The following is a 20,441-nucleotide window of genomic DNA, read 5'->3' as shown; positions in this document are numbered from 1 at the left end:
GTACTTATGAAGCCACCCATACTGTACTTATGTACCATGAAGCCACCCATATTGCACTTTATGTAATTATGAAGCCTACCTATACTGTACATGAAGCTACCCATGTGCCATGCACTATGAAGCCACCCATACTGTATTTATGTACTATGAAGCCTACTATATACTGCACTTTTATGTACCATGAAACCCATACACTTATGTACTATGAAGCTACCCATACTGCAATTTATGTACCATGAAGCCACCTATACTGTAATTTATGTACCATGAAGCCACCTATAATTGTAATTTATGTACCATGAAGCTACCCATACTGTACTTTTATGTACCATGAAGCTACCCATACTGCACTTATGTACTATGAAGCTACCCATACTGTAATTTTATGTAATTATGAAGCCACCCATACTGTACTTATGCATTATGAAGCTACCCATACTGTACTTATGTACCATGAAGCTACCTATACTGCACTTATGTACTATGAAGCCACCTACTTATGTACCATGAAGATACCCATACCTGTAAGCTACCATGAAGCTACCTACACTGTATTTATGTACTATGAAGCCACCCATACTGTTCTTATGTACCATGAAGCCACCCATACTGTACTTATGTACTATGAAGCTACCTACACTGTACTTATGTACTATGAAGCTACCCATACTGTAACTTATGTACCATGAAGCTACCCATACTGTAATTTATGTACCATGAAGCTACCTATACTGTAACTTATGTACCATGAAGCTACCTATACTGTAATTTATGTACCATGAAGCCACCCATACTGTAATTTATGTACCATGAAGCTACCCATACTGTAAATTTATGTACTATGAAGCCACCCATACTGTAATTTATGTACCATGAAGCTACCTATACTGTAATTTATGTACCATGAAGCCACCTATACTGTACTTATGTACCATGAAGCTACCCATAACTGTACTTATGTACCATGAAGCCACCCATACTGTATTTATATACCATGAAGCCACCCATACTGTAATTTATGTACTATGAAGCCACCTATACTGTAATTTATGTACTATGAAGCCACCCATACTGTAACTTATGTACCATGAAGCTACCTATACTGTAATTTATGTACCATGAAGCCACCTATACTGTAATTTATGTACCATGAAGCCACCTATACTGTAACTTATGTACTATGAAGCCACCATACTGCATTTTATGTACTATGAAGCTACCTATACTGTAATTTATGTACCATGAAGCTACCCATACTGTATTTTATGTACTTATGAAGCTACCCATACTGTACTTATGTATTATGAAGCTACCCATACTGTACTTTATGTACCATGAAGCCACCTATACTGCACTTTATGCACCATGAAGCCACCCATACTGTACTTATGTACCATGAAGCCACCCATACTGTAATTCTATGTACCATGAAGCCACTCCATACTTGTGTATTTATGTACCATGAAGCTACCTATACTGTACTTTATGTACCATGAAGCTACCTATACTGTAATTTATGTACCATGAAGCCACCTATACTGTACTTATGTACCATGAAGCCACCCATACTGTGTAATTCTATGTACTATGAAGCTACCTATACTGTACCTTATGTACCATGAAGCTACCTATACTGTAATTTATGTACCATGAAGCTACCTATACTGTACTTATGTACCATGAAGCTACCTATACTATGTACTCATGAAGCTACTTATATGTAATTATGAAGCTACCTATACTGTAATTTATGTACCATGAAGCCACCTATACTGTAACTTATGTACTATGAAGCCACCCATACTGTACTTATGTACTATGAAGCTACCTACCCATACTGTACTTATGTACTATGAAGCTACCTATACTGTAATTTATGTACTATGAAGCTACCTATACTGTACTTATGTACTATGAAGCTACCCTATACTGTAATTTATGTACTATGAAGCTACCTATACTGTACTTATGTACCATGAAGCTACCTATACTGTAATTTATGTACTATGAAGCTACCCTATACTGTAACTTATGTACTATGAAGCTACCTATACTGTACTTACTATGTACTATGAAGCTACCTATACTGTAATTTATGTACTATGAAGCTACCTATACTGTACTTATGCACTATGAAGCTACCTATACTGTAATTTATGTACCATGAAGCTACCTATACTGTACTTATGTACTATGAAGCTACCCATACTGTAATTTATGTACCATGAAGCTACCCATACTGTAACTTATGTACCATGAAGCTACCCATACTACTGTACTTATGCACTATGAAGCCACCCATACTGTAATTTATGTACCATGAAGCCACCCATACTGTAACTTATGTACTATGAAGCTACCTATACTGTAATTTATGTACTATGAAGCCACCTATACTGTACTTATGTACCATGAAGCTACCTATACTGTAACTTATGTACCATGAAGCTACCTATACTGTACTTATGTACTATGAAGCTACCTATACTGTATGTACTATGAAGCTACCCATATTATGTACTTATGTACTTATGAAGCTACCTATACTGTACTTATGTACTATGAAGCTACCTATACTGTACTTATGTACTATGAAGCTACCTATACTGTACTTATGTACTATGAAGCTACCTATACTGTACTTATGTACTATGAAGCTACCTATACTGTACTTATGTACCATGAAGCTACCTATACTGTACTTATGTACCATGAAGCTACCTATACTGTACTTATGTACTATGAAGCTACCTATACTGTAATTTATGTACTATGAAGCTACCTATACTGTAATTTATGTACTATGAAGCTACCTATACTGTAATTTATGTACTATGAAGCTACCTATACTGTACTTATGTACTATGAAGCCACCTATACTGTAATTTATGTACCATGAAGCTACCTATACTGTACTTATGCATTATGAAGCCACCTATACTGTACTTTATGTACTATGAAGCTACCTATACTGTAATTTATGTACTATGAAGCTACCCATACTGCACTTTATGTACTATGAAGCTACCCATACTGTAATTTATGTACCATGAAGCCACCCTATACTGTATTTATGTACATGAAGCTACCTATACTGTAATTTATGTACCATGAAGCTACCTATACTGTACTTTATGTACCATGAAGCTACCTATACTGTACTTATGTACTATGAAGCCACCTATATACTGTACTTATGTACTATGAAGCTACCTATACTGTACTTATGTACCATGAAGCTACCTATACTGTAATTTATGTACTATGAAGCTACCTATACTGTACTTATGTACCATGAAGCTACCTATACTGTACTTTATGTACTATGAAGCTACCTATACTGTAATTATGTACTATGAAGTACTATGAAGCTACATGAAGCTACCCATACTTATGTACTATGAAGCTACCTATACTGTACTTATGTACTATGAAGCTACCCATACTGTAATTTATGTACCATGAAGCCACCTATACTGTAATTTATGTACCATGAAGCTACCTATACTGTACTTATGTACCATGAAGCTACCTATACTGTACTTATGTACTATGAAGCCACCTATACTGTACTTATGTACTATGAAGCTACCTATACTGTACTTATGTACTATGAAGCTACCTATACTGTACTTATGTACTATGAAGCTACCCATACTGTACTTATGTACTATGAAGCTACCTATACTGTACTTATGTACTATGAAGCTACCTATACTGTACTTATGTACTATGAAGCTACCTATACTGTACTTATGTACTATGAAGCTACCTATACTGTACTTATGCACTATGAAGCTACCTATACTGTACTTATGCATTATGAAGCTACCTATACTGTACTTATGTACTATGAAGCTACCTATACTGTACTTATGTATTATGAAGCCACCCATACTGTACTTATGCATTATGAAGCTACCTATATACTGTACCTTATGTACTATGAAGCTACCTACACTGTACTTATGTACCATGAAGCTACCCATACTGTACTTATGTACCATGAAGCTACCTATACTGTACTTATGTACCATGAAGCCACCTATACTGTAACTTTATGTACCATGAAGCTACCCATACTGTACTTATGTACCATGAAGCCACCTATACTGTAACTTATGTACCATGAAGCTACCCATACTGTAATTTATGTACTATGAAGCTACCCATACTGCACTTATGTACCATGAAGCTACCCATACTGTAATTTATGTACCATGAAGCTACCACACTGTACTTTATGTACCATGAAGCTACCTATACTGTAATTTATGTACCATGAAGCCACCCATACTGTACTTATGTACCATGAAGCTACCTATACTGTACTTATGTACCATGAAGCTACCTATACTGTAATTTATGTACCATGAAGCTACCTATACTGTACCTTTATGTACATGAAGCCACCTACATACTGTACTTATGCATTATGAAGCTACCTATACTGTACTTATGTACCATGAAGCTACCCATACTGTACTTATGCATTATGAAGCCACCCATACTGTAACTTATGCACTATGAAGCCACCTATACTGTACTTTATGTATTATGAAGCTACCTATACTGTACTTTATGTACCATGAAGCCACCTATACTGTACTTATGTACCATGAAGCTACCCACACTGTACTTATGTACCATGAAGCTACCCACACTGTATACTTATGTGCCACCCTACTGTAAGCCACCCACACTGTACTATGAAGCCACCTATACTGTAATTTATGTACTATGAAGCCACCCATACTGTACTTATGTACTTTGAAGCTACCCATACTGTACTTATGTACCATGAAGCTACCCATACTGTACTTTATGTACCATGAAGCTACCCATACTGTAATTTATGTACCATGAAGCTACTTATACTGTAACTTATGTACCATGAAGCTACCCATACTGCACTTATGTACCATGAAGCCACCTATATACTGTAATTTATGTACCATGAAGCCACCTATACTGTAACTTATGTACCATGAAGCTACCTATACTGTACCTTATGTACCATGAAGCCACCTATACTGTAACTTATGTACCATGAAGCCACCCATACTGTACTTATGTACCATGAAGCCACCCATACTGTACTTATGTACCATGAAGCTACCTATACTGTACTATTATGTACCATGAAGCCACCTATACTGTAATTTATGTACCATGAAGCTACCTATACTGTAATTTATGTACCATGAAGCTACCTATACTGTACCTTTATGTACCATGAAGCTACCTATACTGTAATTTATACATTATGAAGCCTACCTATATACTGTACTTATGCATTATGAAGCCACCTATACTGTAATTTATGCATTATAAAGCCACCTATACTGTAATTATGCATTATGAAGCTACACCTATACTGCACTTATGATTATAAAGCCACCCATACTGTACTTATGTACCATGAAGCTACCTATACTGTAACTTTATGTACTTTGAAGCCTACCTATACTGTACTTATGTACTTTGAAGCTACCCCACACTGTACTTTATGTACCATGAAGCTACCTACACTGTACTTTATGTACCATGAAGCTACCTACACTGTACTTTATGTATTATATGAAGCTACCTATACTGTAACTTATGCATTATAAAGCCACCTATACTGTACTTATGCATTATGAAGCCACCTATACTGTAATTTATGTATTATGAAGCCACCATATACTGTACTTATGTACCATGAAGCCACCTATACTGTAATTTATGTACCATGAAGCCACCCACACTGTAACTTATGTACCATGAAGCTACCTACACTGTAATTTATGTACTTATGAAGCCACCTATACTGTAATTTATGTACCATGAAGCTACCTACACTGTACTTATGTACCTATAAAGCTACCTATACTGTACTTATGTACTATGAAGCTACCTATACTGTTCTTATGTACTTTGAAGCTACCTACACTGTACTTATGTACTGTGAAGCTACCTTTACTGTACTTATGTACTATGAAGCTACCTACACTGTACTTATGTACTATGAAGCTACCTACACTGTACTTATGTACTATGAAGCTACCTACACTGTACTTATGTACTTTGAAGCTACCTACACTGTAACTTATGTACCATGAAGCTAACCACACTGTACTTATGTACCATGAAGCCACCTATACTGTAATTTATGTACTTTGAAGCCACCTATACTGTACTTATGTACTATGAAGCCACCCATACTGTACTGTTATGTACCATGAAGCCACCCATACTGTGTAATTTATGTACCATGAAGCTACCCACACTGTAATTTATGTACTATGAAGCTACCCATACTGTACTTATGTACCATGAAGCTACCTATACTGTACTTATGCACCATGAAGCTACCCACACTGTAATTTATGTACCATGAAGCCACCCTACACTGTAATTTATGCATTATGAAGATACCTACCTTTACTGTACTTCATGCATTATAAAGCCACCCATACTGTACTTATGCATTATAAAGCCACCCATACTGTACTTTATGCATTATAAAGCCACCTATACTGTACTTCATGCATTATAAAGCCACCTATACTGTTCTTATGTACCATGAAGCCACTCCACTGTACTTTTATGTACTTTGAAGCCACCCACACTGTAATTTATGTACCATGAAGCCACCCACACTGTACACTTATGTACCATGAAGCCACCCACACTGTACTATGTACCATGAAGCCACCCATACTGTACTTATGTACTTTGAAGCCACCCATACTGTAATTTATGTACTTTGAAGCCACCCATACTGTACTTATGTACTATGAAGCCACCCACACTGTAATTTATGTACTTTGAAGCCACCTATACTGTACTTATGTACCATGAAGCTACCTATACTGTACTTATGTACCATGAAGCTACCTATACTGTAATTTATGTACTATGAAGCTACCTATACTGTACTTATGTACTATGAAGCTACCTATACTGTACTTATGTACTATGAAGCTACCTATACTGTTCTTATGTACTATGAAGCTACCTATACTGTACTTATGTACTATGAAGCTACCTATACTGTTCTTATGTACTATGAAGCTACCTACACTGTACTTATGTACCATGAAGCCACCCATACACTGTAATTTTTATGTACCATGAAGCTACCCATACTGTACTTATGTACCATAAAGCTACCCATACTGTACTTATGTACTACCATGAAGCCACCCATACTGTAATTTATGCATTATGAAGCCACCCATACTGTACTTATGTATTATGAAGCCACCCATACTGTACTTATGCATTATAAAGCCACCCATACTGTTCTTATGCATTATGAAGCCACCCATACTGTAATTTATGCATTATGAAGCCACCCATACTGTTCTTATGTACCATGAAGATACCTATACTGTAACTTTATGTACTTTGAAGCCACCTATACTGTACTTTATGTACCATGAAGCCACCCATACTGTGTACTTATGTACCATGAAGCCACCTACACTGTAATTTATGCACTATGAAGCTACCCATACTGCAACTTTATGTACCATGAAGCTACCCACACTGTAACTTTATGCATTATGAAGCCACCCATACTGCACTTATGCATTATAAAGCCACCCATACTGTAACTTATGCATTATGAAGCCACCTATACTGTCTTTATGCACTCATGAAGCCACCCATACTGTACTTTATGTACCATGAAGCTACCCATACTGTAACTTATGTACCATGAAGCTACCTACACTGTAATTCTATGTACCATGAAGCCACCCACACTGTAATTTATGTACTCATGAAGCCACCCATACTGTAATTTATGTACTATGAAGCTACCCATATACTGTAACTTATGTACCATGAAGCCACCCATATACTGTACTTATGTACCATGAAGCCACCCATACTGTACTTATGTACCATGAAGCCACCCATACTGTACTTTTATGTACTTTGAAGCCACCTATACTGTACTTATGCATTATGAAGCCACCTATACTGTAATTTATGCATTATGAAGCTACCTATACTGTAATTTATGCACCATGAAGCCACCCATACTGCACTTATGCATTATAAAGCCACCCATACTGTACTTCTTATGTATTATGAAGCCACCCATACTGTCCACTTTATGTACCATGAAGCTACCCATACTGTAATTTATGTACTTTGAAGCCACCCATCACTGTACTTATGTACCATGAAGCCACCCACACTGTAATTTATGTACCATGAAGCCACCTATACTGTAACTGTATGTACTATGTACCATGAAGCTACCCATACTGTAATTTATGCATTATGAAGCCACCTATACTGTAATTTATGCATTATGAAGCCACCCATACTGCACTTATGTACATTATAAAGCCACCCATACTGCACTTTTATGCATTATGAAGCCACCCATACTGTACTTATGTACTTTGAAGCCACCCACACTGTACCACTTATGTACCATGAAGCCACCCATACTGTAACTTATGTACCATGAAGCTACCTATACTGTACTTCTATGTACCATGAAGCCACCCATACTGTACTTATGTACCATGAAGCCACCCATACTGTAATTTATGTACTTTGAAGCTACCCATACTGTACTTTATGTACCATGAAGCTACCTATACTGTACTTATGTACCATGAAGCTACCCATACTGTAATTTTATGTACCATGAAGCTACCCATACTGTACTTTATGTACTATGAAGCTACCTATACTGTAATTTATGTACCATGAAGCTACCTATACTGTACTTATGTACCATGAAGCTACCTATACTGTACTTATGTACCATGAAGCTACCCTATACTGTAACTTATGTACTATGAAGCTACCTATACTGTACTTATGTACCATGAAGCTACCTATACTGTACTTTATGTACTATGAAGCTACCTATACTGTAATTTATGTACTATGTACCATACTGTATGAAGCTACCTATACTGTTCTTATGTACTATGAAGCTACCCATACTGTAATTTATGTACTATGAAGCCACCTATACTGTACTTATGTACCATGAAGCTACCCACACTGTAATTTATGTACCATGAAGCTACCTATACTGCATTTATGTACTTTGAAGCTACCCATACTGTTCTCTTATGTACCATGAAGCCTACCTACACTGTACTTATGTACCATGAAGCCACCTTTACTGTAATTTATGTACCATGAAGCCACCCACACTGTACTTTATGTACCATGAAGCCACCCACACTGTACTTTATGTACCATGAAGCCACCCACACTGTACTTATGTACTTTGAAGCCACCCATACACTGTACTTATGTACCATGAAGCTAACTACACTGTAATTTTATGTACCATGAAGCTAACCCATACTGTACTTATGTACTTTGAAGCTACCTATACTGTACTTTATGTACTTTGAAGCCACCTACACTGTAATTTATGTACCATGAAGCCACCCACACTGTGCACTTATGTACCATGAAGCCACCCACACTGTAATTCTATGTACTATGAAGCCACCTATACTGTAATTTATGTACCATGAAGCCACCTATACTGTACTTATGCACCATGAAGCCACCCACACTGTACTTTATGTACTTTGAAGCCACCCACACTGTAACTTTATGCATTATGAAGATACCCATACTGTAACTTATGCATTATAAAGCCACCCATACTGTACTTATGCATTATAAAGCCACCCATACTGCACTTATGCATTATGAAGCCACATACACCTTATACCTATATGCATGTATAAAGCCACCCATACTGTTACTTATGTACTTTGAAGCCACTCCACTGCACTTTATGTACTTTGAAGCCACCTACACTGTAATTTATGCACCATGAAGCCACCCACACTGTAACTTATGTACCATGAAGCCACCCATACTGTAACTATTGAAGCCACCCATACTGTAACTTATGTACTTTGAAGCCACCCATACTGTACTTATGTACTTTGAAGCCACCCATACTGTAATTTATGTACCATGAAGCCACCCACACTGTAATTTATGTACCATGAAGCCACCCATACTGCAATTTATGTACCATGAAGCCACCTATACTGTAATTTATGTACCATGAAGCCACCCATACTGTAAATTTATGTACCATGAAGCCACCCATACACCTTATACATGTACATTTATACCTACCTATACTGTACTTATGTACCATGAAGCCACCCATACTGTTCTTATGTACCATGAAGCCACCCATACTGTACTTTATGTACCATGAAGCTACCCATACTGTACTTATGTACCATGAAGCCACCCATACTGTTACTTATGTACCATGAAGCCACCCATACTGTACTTATGTACCATGAAGCCACCCATACTGTACTTATGTACCATGAAGCCACCTATACTGTAATTTATGTACCATGAAGCCACCTATACTGTAATTTATGTACTATGAAGCCACCTATAATGTACTTATGCATTATGAAGCTACCTATACTGTAATTTATGCATTATAAAGCCACCCATACTGTAACTTATGCATTATAAAGCCACCCTTATACTGTTCTTATGCATTATAAAGCTACCTATACTGTACCCACTTCATGATTATATAAAGCCACCTATACTGTTCTTATGTACCATGAAGATACCCATACTGTACTTTTATGTACTTTGAAGCTACCCACACTGTAATTTATGTACCATGAAGCTACCCACACTGTACTTATGTACCATGAAGCTACCCACACTGTACTTTATGCATTATAAAGCCACCTATACTGTAATTTATGCATTATAAAGCCACCTTTACTGTACTTATGCATTATAAAGCTACCCATACTGTAACTTATGTACTTTGAAGCCACCTATACTGTACTTATGTACCATGAAGCTACCTACACTGTAACTTATGTACCATGAAGCCACCTACACTGTAATTTATGTACTTTGAAGCCACCTACACTGCAATTTATGTACTTTGAAGCTACCTATACTGTAATTTATGTACCATGAAGCTACCTACACTGTAACTTATGTACCATAAAGCTACCTATACTGTAATTTATGTACTTTGAAGCTACCCATACTGTACTTATGTACTATAAAGCTACCTATACTGTAATTTTATGTACTTTGAAGCTACCTATACTGTACTTATGCATTATGAAGCTACCTATACTGTACTTACGCATTATAAAGCTACCCATACTGTAATTTATGCATTATAAAGCCACCTTTACTGTTCTTATGCATTATAAAGCTACCTATACTGTACTTACGCATTATAAAGCTACCTATACTGTTCTTATGTACTATGAAGCTACCTATACTGTACTTATGTACTTTGAAGCTACCTTCACTGTACTTAAGTACTTTGAAGCTACCTACACTGTACTTATGTACTATGAAGCTACCTACACTGTACTTATGTACTATGAAGCTACCTACACTGTACTTACGCATTATAAAGCTACCTATACTGTACTTATGCATTATAAAGCTACCTTTACTGTACTTATGCATTATAAAGCTACCTATACTGTACTTACGCATTATAAAGCTACCTATACTGTTCTTATGTACTTTGAAGCTACCTACACTGTACTTATGTACTTTGAAGCTACCTACACTGTACTTATGTACTATGAAGCTACCTACACTGTACTTATGTACTTTGAAGCTACCTACACTGTACTTATGTACTTTGAAGCTACCTATACTGTACTTATGTACTTTGAAGCTACCTACACTGTACTTATGTACTTTGAAGCTACCTACACTGTACTTATGTACTATGAAGCTACCTATATTGTACTTATGTACTATGAAGCTACCTACACTGTACTTATGTACTATGAAGCTACCTATACTGTACTTATGTACTATGAAGCTACCTATACTGTTCTTATGTACTATGAAGCTACCTACACTGTACTTATGTACTATAAAGCTACCTATACTGTACTTATGTACTTTGAAGCTACCTATACTGTACTTATGTAATTATAAAGCTACCTATACTGTAATTTATGTACTTTGAAGCTACCTATACTGTACTTATGTACTATGAAGCTACCTATACTGTTCTTATGTACTATGAAGCTACCTATACTGTACTTATGTACTATGAACCCACCTATACTGTTCTTATGTACCATGAAGCTACCCACACTGTAATTTATGTAATTATAAAGCCACCCATACTGTAATTTATGTACTTTGAAGCTACCTATACTGTTCTTATGTACTATGAAGCTACTATATACTGTAACTTATGTACCATGAAGCTACCCTATACTGTTCTTATGTACCTATGAAGCTACCTACACTGTACTTATGTACTATAAAGCTACCTATACTGTACTTATGTACTTTGAAGCTACCTATACTGTTCTTATGTACTATGAAGCTACCTATACTGTACTTATGTACTATGAAGCTACCTATACTGTTCTTATGTACTATGAAGCTACCTACACTGTACTTATGTACTATAAAGCTACCTATACTGTACTTATGTACTTTGAAGCTACCTATACTGTACTTATGTACTATAAAGCTACCTATACTGTACTTATGTACTTTGAAGCTACCTATACTGTACTTATGCATTATGAAGCTACCTATACTGTACTTATGCATTATAAAGCTACCTATACTGTACTTATGCATTATAAAGCTACCTTTACTGTACTTATGCATTATAAAGCTACCTATACTGTACTTACGCATTATAAAGCTACCTATACTGTTCTTATGTACTATGAAGCTACCTACACTGTACTTATGTACTATGAAGCTACCTACACTGTACTTACGCATTATAAAGCTACCTATACTGTTCTTATGTACTATGAAGCTACCTACACTGTACTTATGTACTACTGAAGCTACCTACACTGTACTTATGTACTATGAAGCTACCTACACTGTACTTATGTACTATGAAGCTACCTATACTGTACTTATGTACTTTGAAGCTACCTACACTGTACTTATGTACTATGAAGCTACCCATACTGTACAACTGAGGTAAAGTCTGTAAACAACTGACTGAGTTTGGTTTTACTCCGCTTTTAGCAATATTCCAGCAATATCACGGCGGGGAACACCAGAAATGGGCATAACACATTGTGCCCATGTGGGGAATCGAACCCGGGTCTTCGGCGTGACGAGCCAACGCTTTAACCACTAGGCTACCCAACCGCCCCTCTGTAAACAGAACTTTGGGAATAAAAACATGGAAAAAAAACCAACACTTACCCACTCTATTACTTAAACTTTTTTATGTCTTAGAGGGAAAGACAACTTTAGATCTACATGTATATGGTATGCTTCACTCTACCGATGTTGACACATGAATTTCACAGCCCATAATAAAATTCTTTGTCACACAGGACCATTAGGAGAGTGCTTGGAAAATGTCAACTGTTTAAAAGTAAAAACGTAAGACTATATAAGATTGTATTTCTCGGGAATGTTGACATCACATACATAAAATACCAGAACAAAATAAGTACAATTTAAATCTTCAAAGGTTTTTTAAATGCCTGCATGACAGCAATTTTACAAAAAGACAAAATGGTTTTTGATGCATTTTGTGGAAGAGTAGCACTTCCGTCTAAAAATAGCAACCAGTGAAATATTTTGTACCATTGTGTATGTCAGGTATATCAAAAGTATTCTCAGAAATTGTCTCTTTGGCCTGTATATCGCTTGTATATTGTGATATGTGAGATGGTGCTCAGACCCACTACACCACAGTGAAGTAAAATATTGATGATGTTTAACTCTGCAGTTGATTGTATGTAAGTTAAGGATCAAACTTTTGTGGCATTCCAGTCAATTCTAATTTACTTGAAATGCAATTGGTCATGTGAACTTAAAGAATGTGTAAAAATATAAAGGTACTTGTCCCAGCCTATTTCTTTCATTTCAGCAAGAACATGGGAAGCCAATCTCGAGGTCAGCATATTTGGAGTTGGGGAGTTGCCTTGAATATTACTGATCTGAAAAATAAAGTATGATAATTTGTATGAAAGAAACTTACAAGAATATTATGCACACAATCAGCACACAACCAGATATAAAAAAAAACAAATTAAGGAAGTAAAATAATCAGAGAGAAATTTCCCAAACATCAATGCAATTGACAGCTATTACCATTAGCATGGCTTCCTCCAGGGAGTTGTGCCTCGTAGTACTTATCTACTTCAGCAAGTTCAGTAAAAACCCTTCTATCAAATGTATTCAAACTGAGGTGTCAGTTTAGTTGATTACTCTGTGTGTTTGTAAAGATGTTTACTTCTACACGATACCTTCATAAATGCCCAAAATGAGTTACTTAGATGCCATGGCCGCATCACCTTACCAGAGTTGTTACAAGCATGGGGTCCATGGCAAGGTTACAGATGAGCAATTTGTAAGTAAGAACTAGGGGAAGATCTTTTGGAGTTATTTACTCTTGGGTAGTGTCAGCAGCATGTCAGTAGCATCTCCTTATCTCTTCACTGCCTGACAGTTGGCTACTGAGTTTTTCACACTTGAGGTTATGGCCTGAGAATTTGTTGAAGGGAGGTCACCAGATACGGCCAGGTTGATAGGATTCTGTTCCACTACAGCAACTAGAGGGTTGTGAGTAATTGTGGGCACCTCTACCTGTGGAGGTTGTCTTTCCCTCTAGAGCATTTGTGGGAACTGGAATAATCTATGTTGTTATAAGAGGAACTAGAGGGTTGTGAGTAATTGTGGGCACCTCTACCTGTGGAGGTTGTCTTTCCCTCTAGAGCATTTGTGGGAACTGGAATAATCTATGTTGTTATAAGAGGAACTAGAGGGTTGTGAGTAATTGTGGGCACCTCTACCTGTGGAGGTTGTCTTTCCCTCAGCATTTGTGGGAACTGGAATAATCTATGTTGTTATAAGAGGAACTAGAGGGTTGTGAGTAATTGTGGGCACCTCTACCTGTGGAGGTTGTCTTTCCCTCTAGAGCATTTGTGGGAACTGGAATAATCTATGTTGTTATAAGAGGAACTAGAGGGTTGTGAGTAATTGTGGGCACCTCCACCTGTGGAGGTTGTCTTTCCCTCTAGAGCATTTGTGGGAACTGGAATAATCTATGTTGTTATAAGAGGAACTAGAGGGTTGTGAGTAATTGTGGGCACCTCCACCTATGGAGGTTGTCTTTCCCTCTACAGCATTTGTGGGAACTGGAATAATCTATGTTGTTATAAGAGGAACTAGAGGGTTGAGTAATTGTGGGCACCTCCACCTGTGGAGGTTGTCTTTCCTTCTAAAGCATTTGTTGGAACTGGAATAATCTATGTTGTTATCAGAGGTCAGGTGAGTAGTTTTGACAAATCCCTTAGTCTTCTTGGGAGGTTACCTTTCACTGCTCAGCAAGACACCTGTAAGCCTTAGCTGCTAGATGCACTATGTATATATCCAACTGCTTGTAGATATGTGTATTTATCATGAACATGAGGTAGAACATGCTTTATTCCCAGACAATGCTTCATGAGTTGGAAAAAGACCTAATGTTGTTTATTTGTCTTCTCACGTGACCATTATATGCTGGTTGAATAACAGGGGCATAAAGGAGGGGATAAAATTCCTCAACAATGTCCAAAGCGGAAAACATCTGATTCATTCCAAAGTGAGTTATTTTCCTCTGCAAAAATGAATAGCCTAAAGAATGTGATACATTACCCACCTTTTGTAGGGCCTGGCTGTGTAACATCAAGAACCTCCGCAGTTTCCAGTCACACTCCAATTTTGCCTCACTCTTGCTCATTGAGTTTGAGACTCTTACACGCAAGTCAGTTCCCTGAAAACAAAGTAACTAAAGAGCTGCCCAAATCAGGCCAACCATACAAACGATGAACAAATCATCAAAATAGGAAAATAAACTTCCAAAACTTCAAGAATATCCTCTAAAACCGAAACAATACATCTGTAATGGAAGACTAATCGTTTGAAATGGCAACAAAACTCGCGTATCAGCTACAAGAGCAGGTGAGAACGGTCGGTTTCGGTTTTAGAGGATATTGTTGCAGTTTTGGAAGTTCATTCTCCTATTTTGGTGATTTGTGTTCTGTTTTGGCGTATAGGAGTTCAGTTTTGATGATTTGTTTACAGTTTGTATGGTAGGCCTGCAAATGAAAATAAAAAAACCCACCATGATCACCATGCCAGTTTCATGTATGAATAGGTGTGCCTCAAATCCATGCAAGTACCTAAATGCAAAACATGCACACACAGTCACACACACACATATAAAACGCTTTTTATCAATGTAATTGCTCAAAAGAGCTATCTGATTCCACTTTATCCATGTGCCGATGTGAATAAGTGCTTCTTGAGACCAATTTTGAAAATTGACAGTTCGATTTCGGAATGAGTGAGTGAGTTTAGTTTTACCCCGCATTCAGCAATATTCCAGCTATATACCAGCGGTCTGTAAATAATCGAGTCTGGACCAGACAACCCAGGGATCAACAGCATGAACATCGATCTACACAATTGGGATACGATGACATGTGTCAACCCAGTCAGCGAGGGTGACCATCCGATCCCGTTAGTTGCCTCTTACGACAAGCATGGGTTGCTGAAGATCAATTCTAACCCGGACCTTCACGGGTAGATTTTGGAATGAAGGATGGCAGGTAGATTGTTCCAGAGGAAGGGTCCTGTTCTGGAGAATGACCTGTTCCCATATGACTTAGTTCTAGTTTGTGGTATTTCAAGGAGATACTGGTCTCTCGAGCAGAGTGATCTAGTTAGGTGATAAGGTGTCAGGAGATCTGAGATGTATTTTGGAGCCAGACCGTTTAAACACTTGAAAACAAGGAGCAGGATTTTGTAGCAAATTGGAAGCCAGTGTAGAGTTTTCATAGTGAGGTTGATGTGTTCAGTCCTTTTCATTTGACAGATCAATTGTGTGGCTGAACTTAGTACCTTCTGTAGCTTGTAGAGGACTTGTTTTGGCACACCAGACAGCAGAGTTACTATTTAGTCCAAGCGGGATGTTACATATGCTTGTACTAGAGCTTGTGCAGATTTCACATCCAGGTATCGACGGATCATACCATTGTTGCACAGATGGAAATATGATTGGCGGCAGAGTCAAAGATTACACCAAGATTGCGAACCTATGGGCGTGTTGTTATTGCAGATTCACCGATGCAAAACTGTGGAAGCAGAAGCTTTTTCTGAAGTTGAGGAGGCTCAGTTTTATCATCATTTAATTAACAACACATTCTTCCACTCTTGAAAAGGAGAACTTAGTTGAAGATGCGTCCAATGGCTTGAAGGGTAAGTGGACTTGCGTGTCATCAGCATAGAGGTTCATACTCACGTTGTGGGATCTAACAATATCATCGAAGGGAGATGTGCAGCATATAACAAGTAGGGGGCGTAGGACTGAGCTCTGAGGCACTCCAAACATCAAGTATGTCATTTCTGACTTTCCACCCTGGATGACAACTGTCTGCTTCCGGTCTGTCCAGTAGGAGACACACCACCTCAAGGCAAAATCTTTGACATTGAACCTGTTTTCAAAGGTAAAGAGTAGCTCAGAATGGTCGACGGTGTCAAAAGCAGCTGAGAGGTCCAGCAATACAAGAATGGCTGCTCCATCAGTTTCAATGCCTCTTAGGATGTCATTCTGAACCTTCAGCAACACAGTTTCCGTACTGTGGAAGGATCGGTAGGCAGATTGGCATTCTTCAAAGAAACTGTTTCTGCTCATGTGAATTCAAAAGCAACAATGTGCTCAATCAGTTTAGAGATTAATGTCAAATTGGATATTGGTCTGTAGTGTTTTTTAACAGTTCATGGTCGAGATTCCTCTTCTTTATGAGGGGAATGACAATCACTGGATCTTCAGTTGATCAGGCATTACACCTTGGCTTAGTGAACTGTTGGTGATATACATGTACGTCCAGATAGGAAGAAGAGATTGAATGGTTTCTTTCAAGACCCCAGTGGTTAAAGGGTCAAGCAAACATGATTTTGCTGGACATTTGGATACAAATTTGGACGAGGAGAAAGGAAGGGAACTTGATATTTGAAGGATTGGCATATGATGTTGATCTTTGTCAGTGAAGAAGACCGAAAACTGATCAGTCAGTTCATCAATAGATGTGTGAGATGGGAGAGCAAGAGAGTTCCGTCTAAACAACAATCTGTTGGCAATATGGAATACTTCCTTCTGTCCAGTAGCTTTGCCTTTGATACAATAAGTATCAGCAGGAGATGAGCCTATAAAAGATGAGAAAATGGGGGATCCATCTGCAATCCATGCCAGACATTTCTGGTCTTAATAGATTGAAAGACTGTCTTCAACTAGAGATAAACGTGATGCATTAGAATGTGGTGCCATTGAAGAGAGTTTAGAAGATTTGTCAACAATTGACGAAGCTGGTGTGGACTGCTTGGGTGCTTCATCAAACCCCTGTTGTTGTAGGGGTTTTGGGTTGAATAGCCATAAGTACCTGCTTGGTCATATTAGTTTTTGTATCATGTTGATTATCATGAAAGTGGAGGTAGGTTCTACTACTTGAGGTCGTAAAAAGTTGAAAGATCTTGCGCAACTGATCGCTACTGACTTATGAGAATCCCTGTCTGGGAGACCTGCACCTCACTAAAGAGGCATTGACCTAACCACGATTGAAGAAACAGTTCACCCTTATAATGTTCATTCCAGCTGGAATGTCTTAATGGGCCCCTTCTATGAATGGCAGACCAATAACATAAACAAAATGAGTGAACTGAGGCAGTAGGACTTGGAATTGATCCTGGGCAATAGAGATAGCACCTCATATCAACGAGAGGAGACGCAACAAGTGTAGCCAATCCATGAACATGTGCGTCCCCAAAACAGAATCTCGGGGAAGAAATCCTATCTTTGACTCAATTGAATCCACTGAATTCAGCGTCCAAGGGCTGGTCTAGGAGGTAAAGTGAGGTGAGGTGAGGTGAAATTGGGTATATTGAGAATATTTCGCTCATATGACGACGTGCATGCGAGTGTATGTGTATGTGCGGCTGCTTGTACTAGCCCAGACTGAAGCTGGTTTTATAGTGCTAGCCCACTGAGATACCATGCCGCAGTGAAGCATGAATACCCCACTCAGACACATTATAATGACTCCGAGCCAACCAGTCCTTGTTGTACCCTTTAATGCCGAGCAAAAGGCAGGGACTAACAAGTACCATATTTTAACGTCTTTTGGTATGACGCGCGGTTGGGGAATCGAACCCACGACCTTCCGCTATCCAGGTGGACACTCTAACCACTACACCACGGAGGCGGCCTCTAGGAGGTAAAGTAATGGTCTACATGTTCAAACAAACTCGATGACAGAAATGTGCGATGGTTTGTAAAGGGCCAAAGGGTCAGGCTGTCAGACAATCTTTTAGGCTACAGATGATCCAGGTAGAGAAGTCATCGATGCAACTAGTGCATGCTCAAGGCGCTGGTAAGATGGAGGAATCACTAAATGTGGAGGAACCGATGATCCTCAGGGCAAGGTTTCAGGAGGCTAGGACAATGTGGCTGTAGATCCCATAGAAGACATTGGAGGAATCGGGATAGGAGGTTGAATGAACAAAGATCTAGTTGGAATCATTTGCAGCAACATGAAGGATGACACAGGAGGAAATGATGACTGAAGCCATGGTCCAACAGAAGAAGCAGTGATCATACAGCCCGTAAAGGCCAGAATTTTGTGGATGTCAACTTCTTTATTGTGATGGGCACAACGTTTCAAAGTATATTCTTACTCCTTCATCAGGTGAATGAAACAATTACGAAACAGACAGCTATATATGTACATGTGAAAACAACAGTTATGAGATAACAAGAGAAACCAGTAGTTAATTGTCACTAAATGGTAGATGGACAAGTGGAAGCCAGGGATTGTTAATCCAGGCATGATTGATGAGTAGCAATAGTGGCATTTAACAAAGGAGACGAAAACAAATAGAAACCAGGCCTAATAGTGATAATTAAAAGGACAATGAGGCCAGCAGTGATGATTAAATTAAATTAATAAGTCCCAAATGCTAGGCAGATATGTTCCCACGATTGATGCTGATGGCCTCTGATGTCTATAGCCTCTTGCAGTTACCTTGCTGCCAGTTGTTGTTGTTGAGAGATACGTCTTTGGTTGCTTCCATATGATGACGTGGTCCTGGTTCTTGTTGATGTGTTCAGAAACAGCAGATTTGAGGTCGAATGTGTTGATGGATGCTTGGTGTTCTTTGAGTCTGGTGTTGAGGGGCCTGTGGGTTTCACCGATGTTTCACACAGACAACATAAAATAGACTGAATGGACAACACAATCATCAGAGAGATTGTGGATTGTGCAGGGATCATCAATCTTGGAGTCTCCCGGGCTCAGAGGACTGGGCAATCCATAGGGGATCAACAAGAAGACAAAGTCATCAATATCCCCCGCAATGGCAAAATACTCTTCATGATTATGTCTATG

At 38.2% G+C, this 20,441-nt stretch overlaps 1 protein-coding gene across 5 annotated transcripts in view; it reads right to left on the bottom strand.

Annotated features, from left to right (window-relative positions):
* Positions 1–20,441, bottom strand: part of LOC124256170 (E3 ubiquitin-protein ligase FANCL-like) — a 154,548-nt gene that overhangs the window by 85,093 nt on the left and 49,014 nt on the right. For all 5 annotated transcript variants that reach the window (XM_046690137.1, XM_046690131.1, XM_046690144.1 and 2 more), the window contains 2 exons: positions 15,659–15,772; positions 13,858–13,955 (listed from right to left, as the gene is read on the bottom strand). In XM_046690137.1, coding sequence (XP_046546093.1) covers positions 13,858–13,955; positions 15,659–15,772 — 212 coding nt within the window. The remainder of the gene's footprint in view (positions 1–13,857; positions 13,956–15,658; positions 15,773–20,441) is intronic.

The sequence above is a fragment of the Haliotis rubra genome, unplaced genomic scaffold, assembly GCF_003918875.1.
Source record: "Haliotis rubra isolate DU_JTF1 unplaced genomic scaffold, ASM391887v1 Scf116, whole genome shotgun sequence".
Classification (NCBI taxonomy): domain Eukaryota; kingdom Metazoa; phylum Mollusca; class Gastropoda; order Lepetellida; family Haliotidae; genus Haliotis; species Haliotis rubra.
This window is presented reverse-complemented; position numbering and strand designations above follow the sequence as displayed.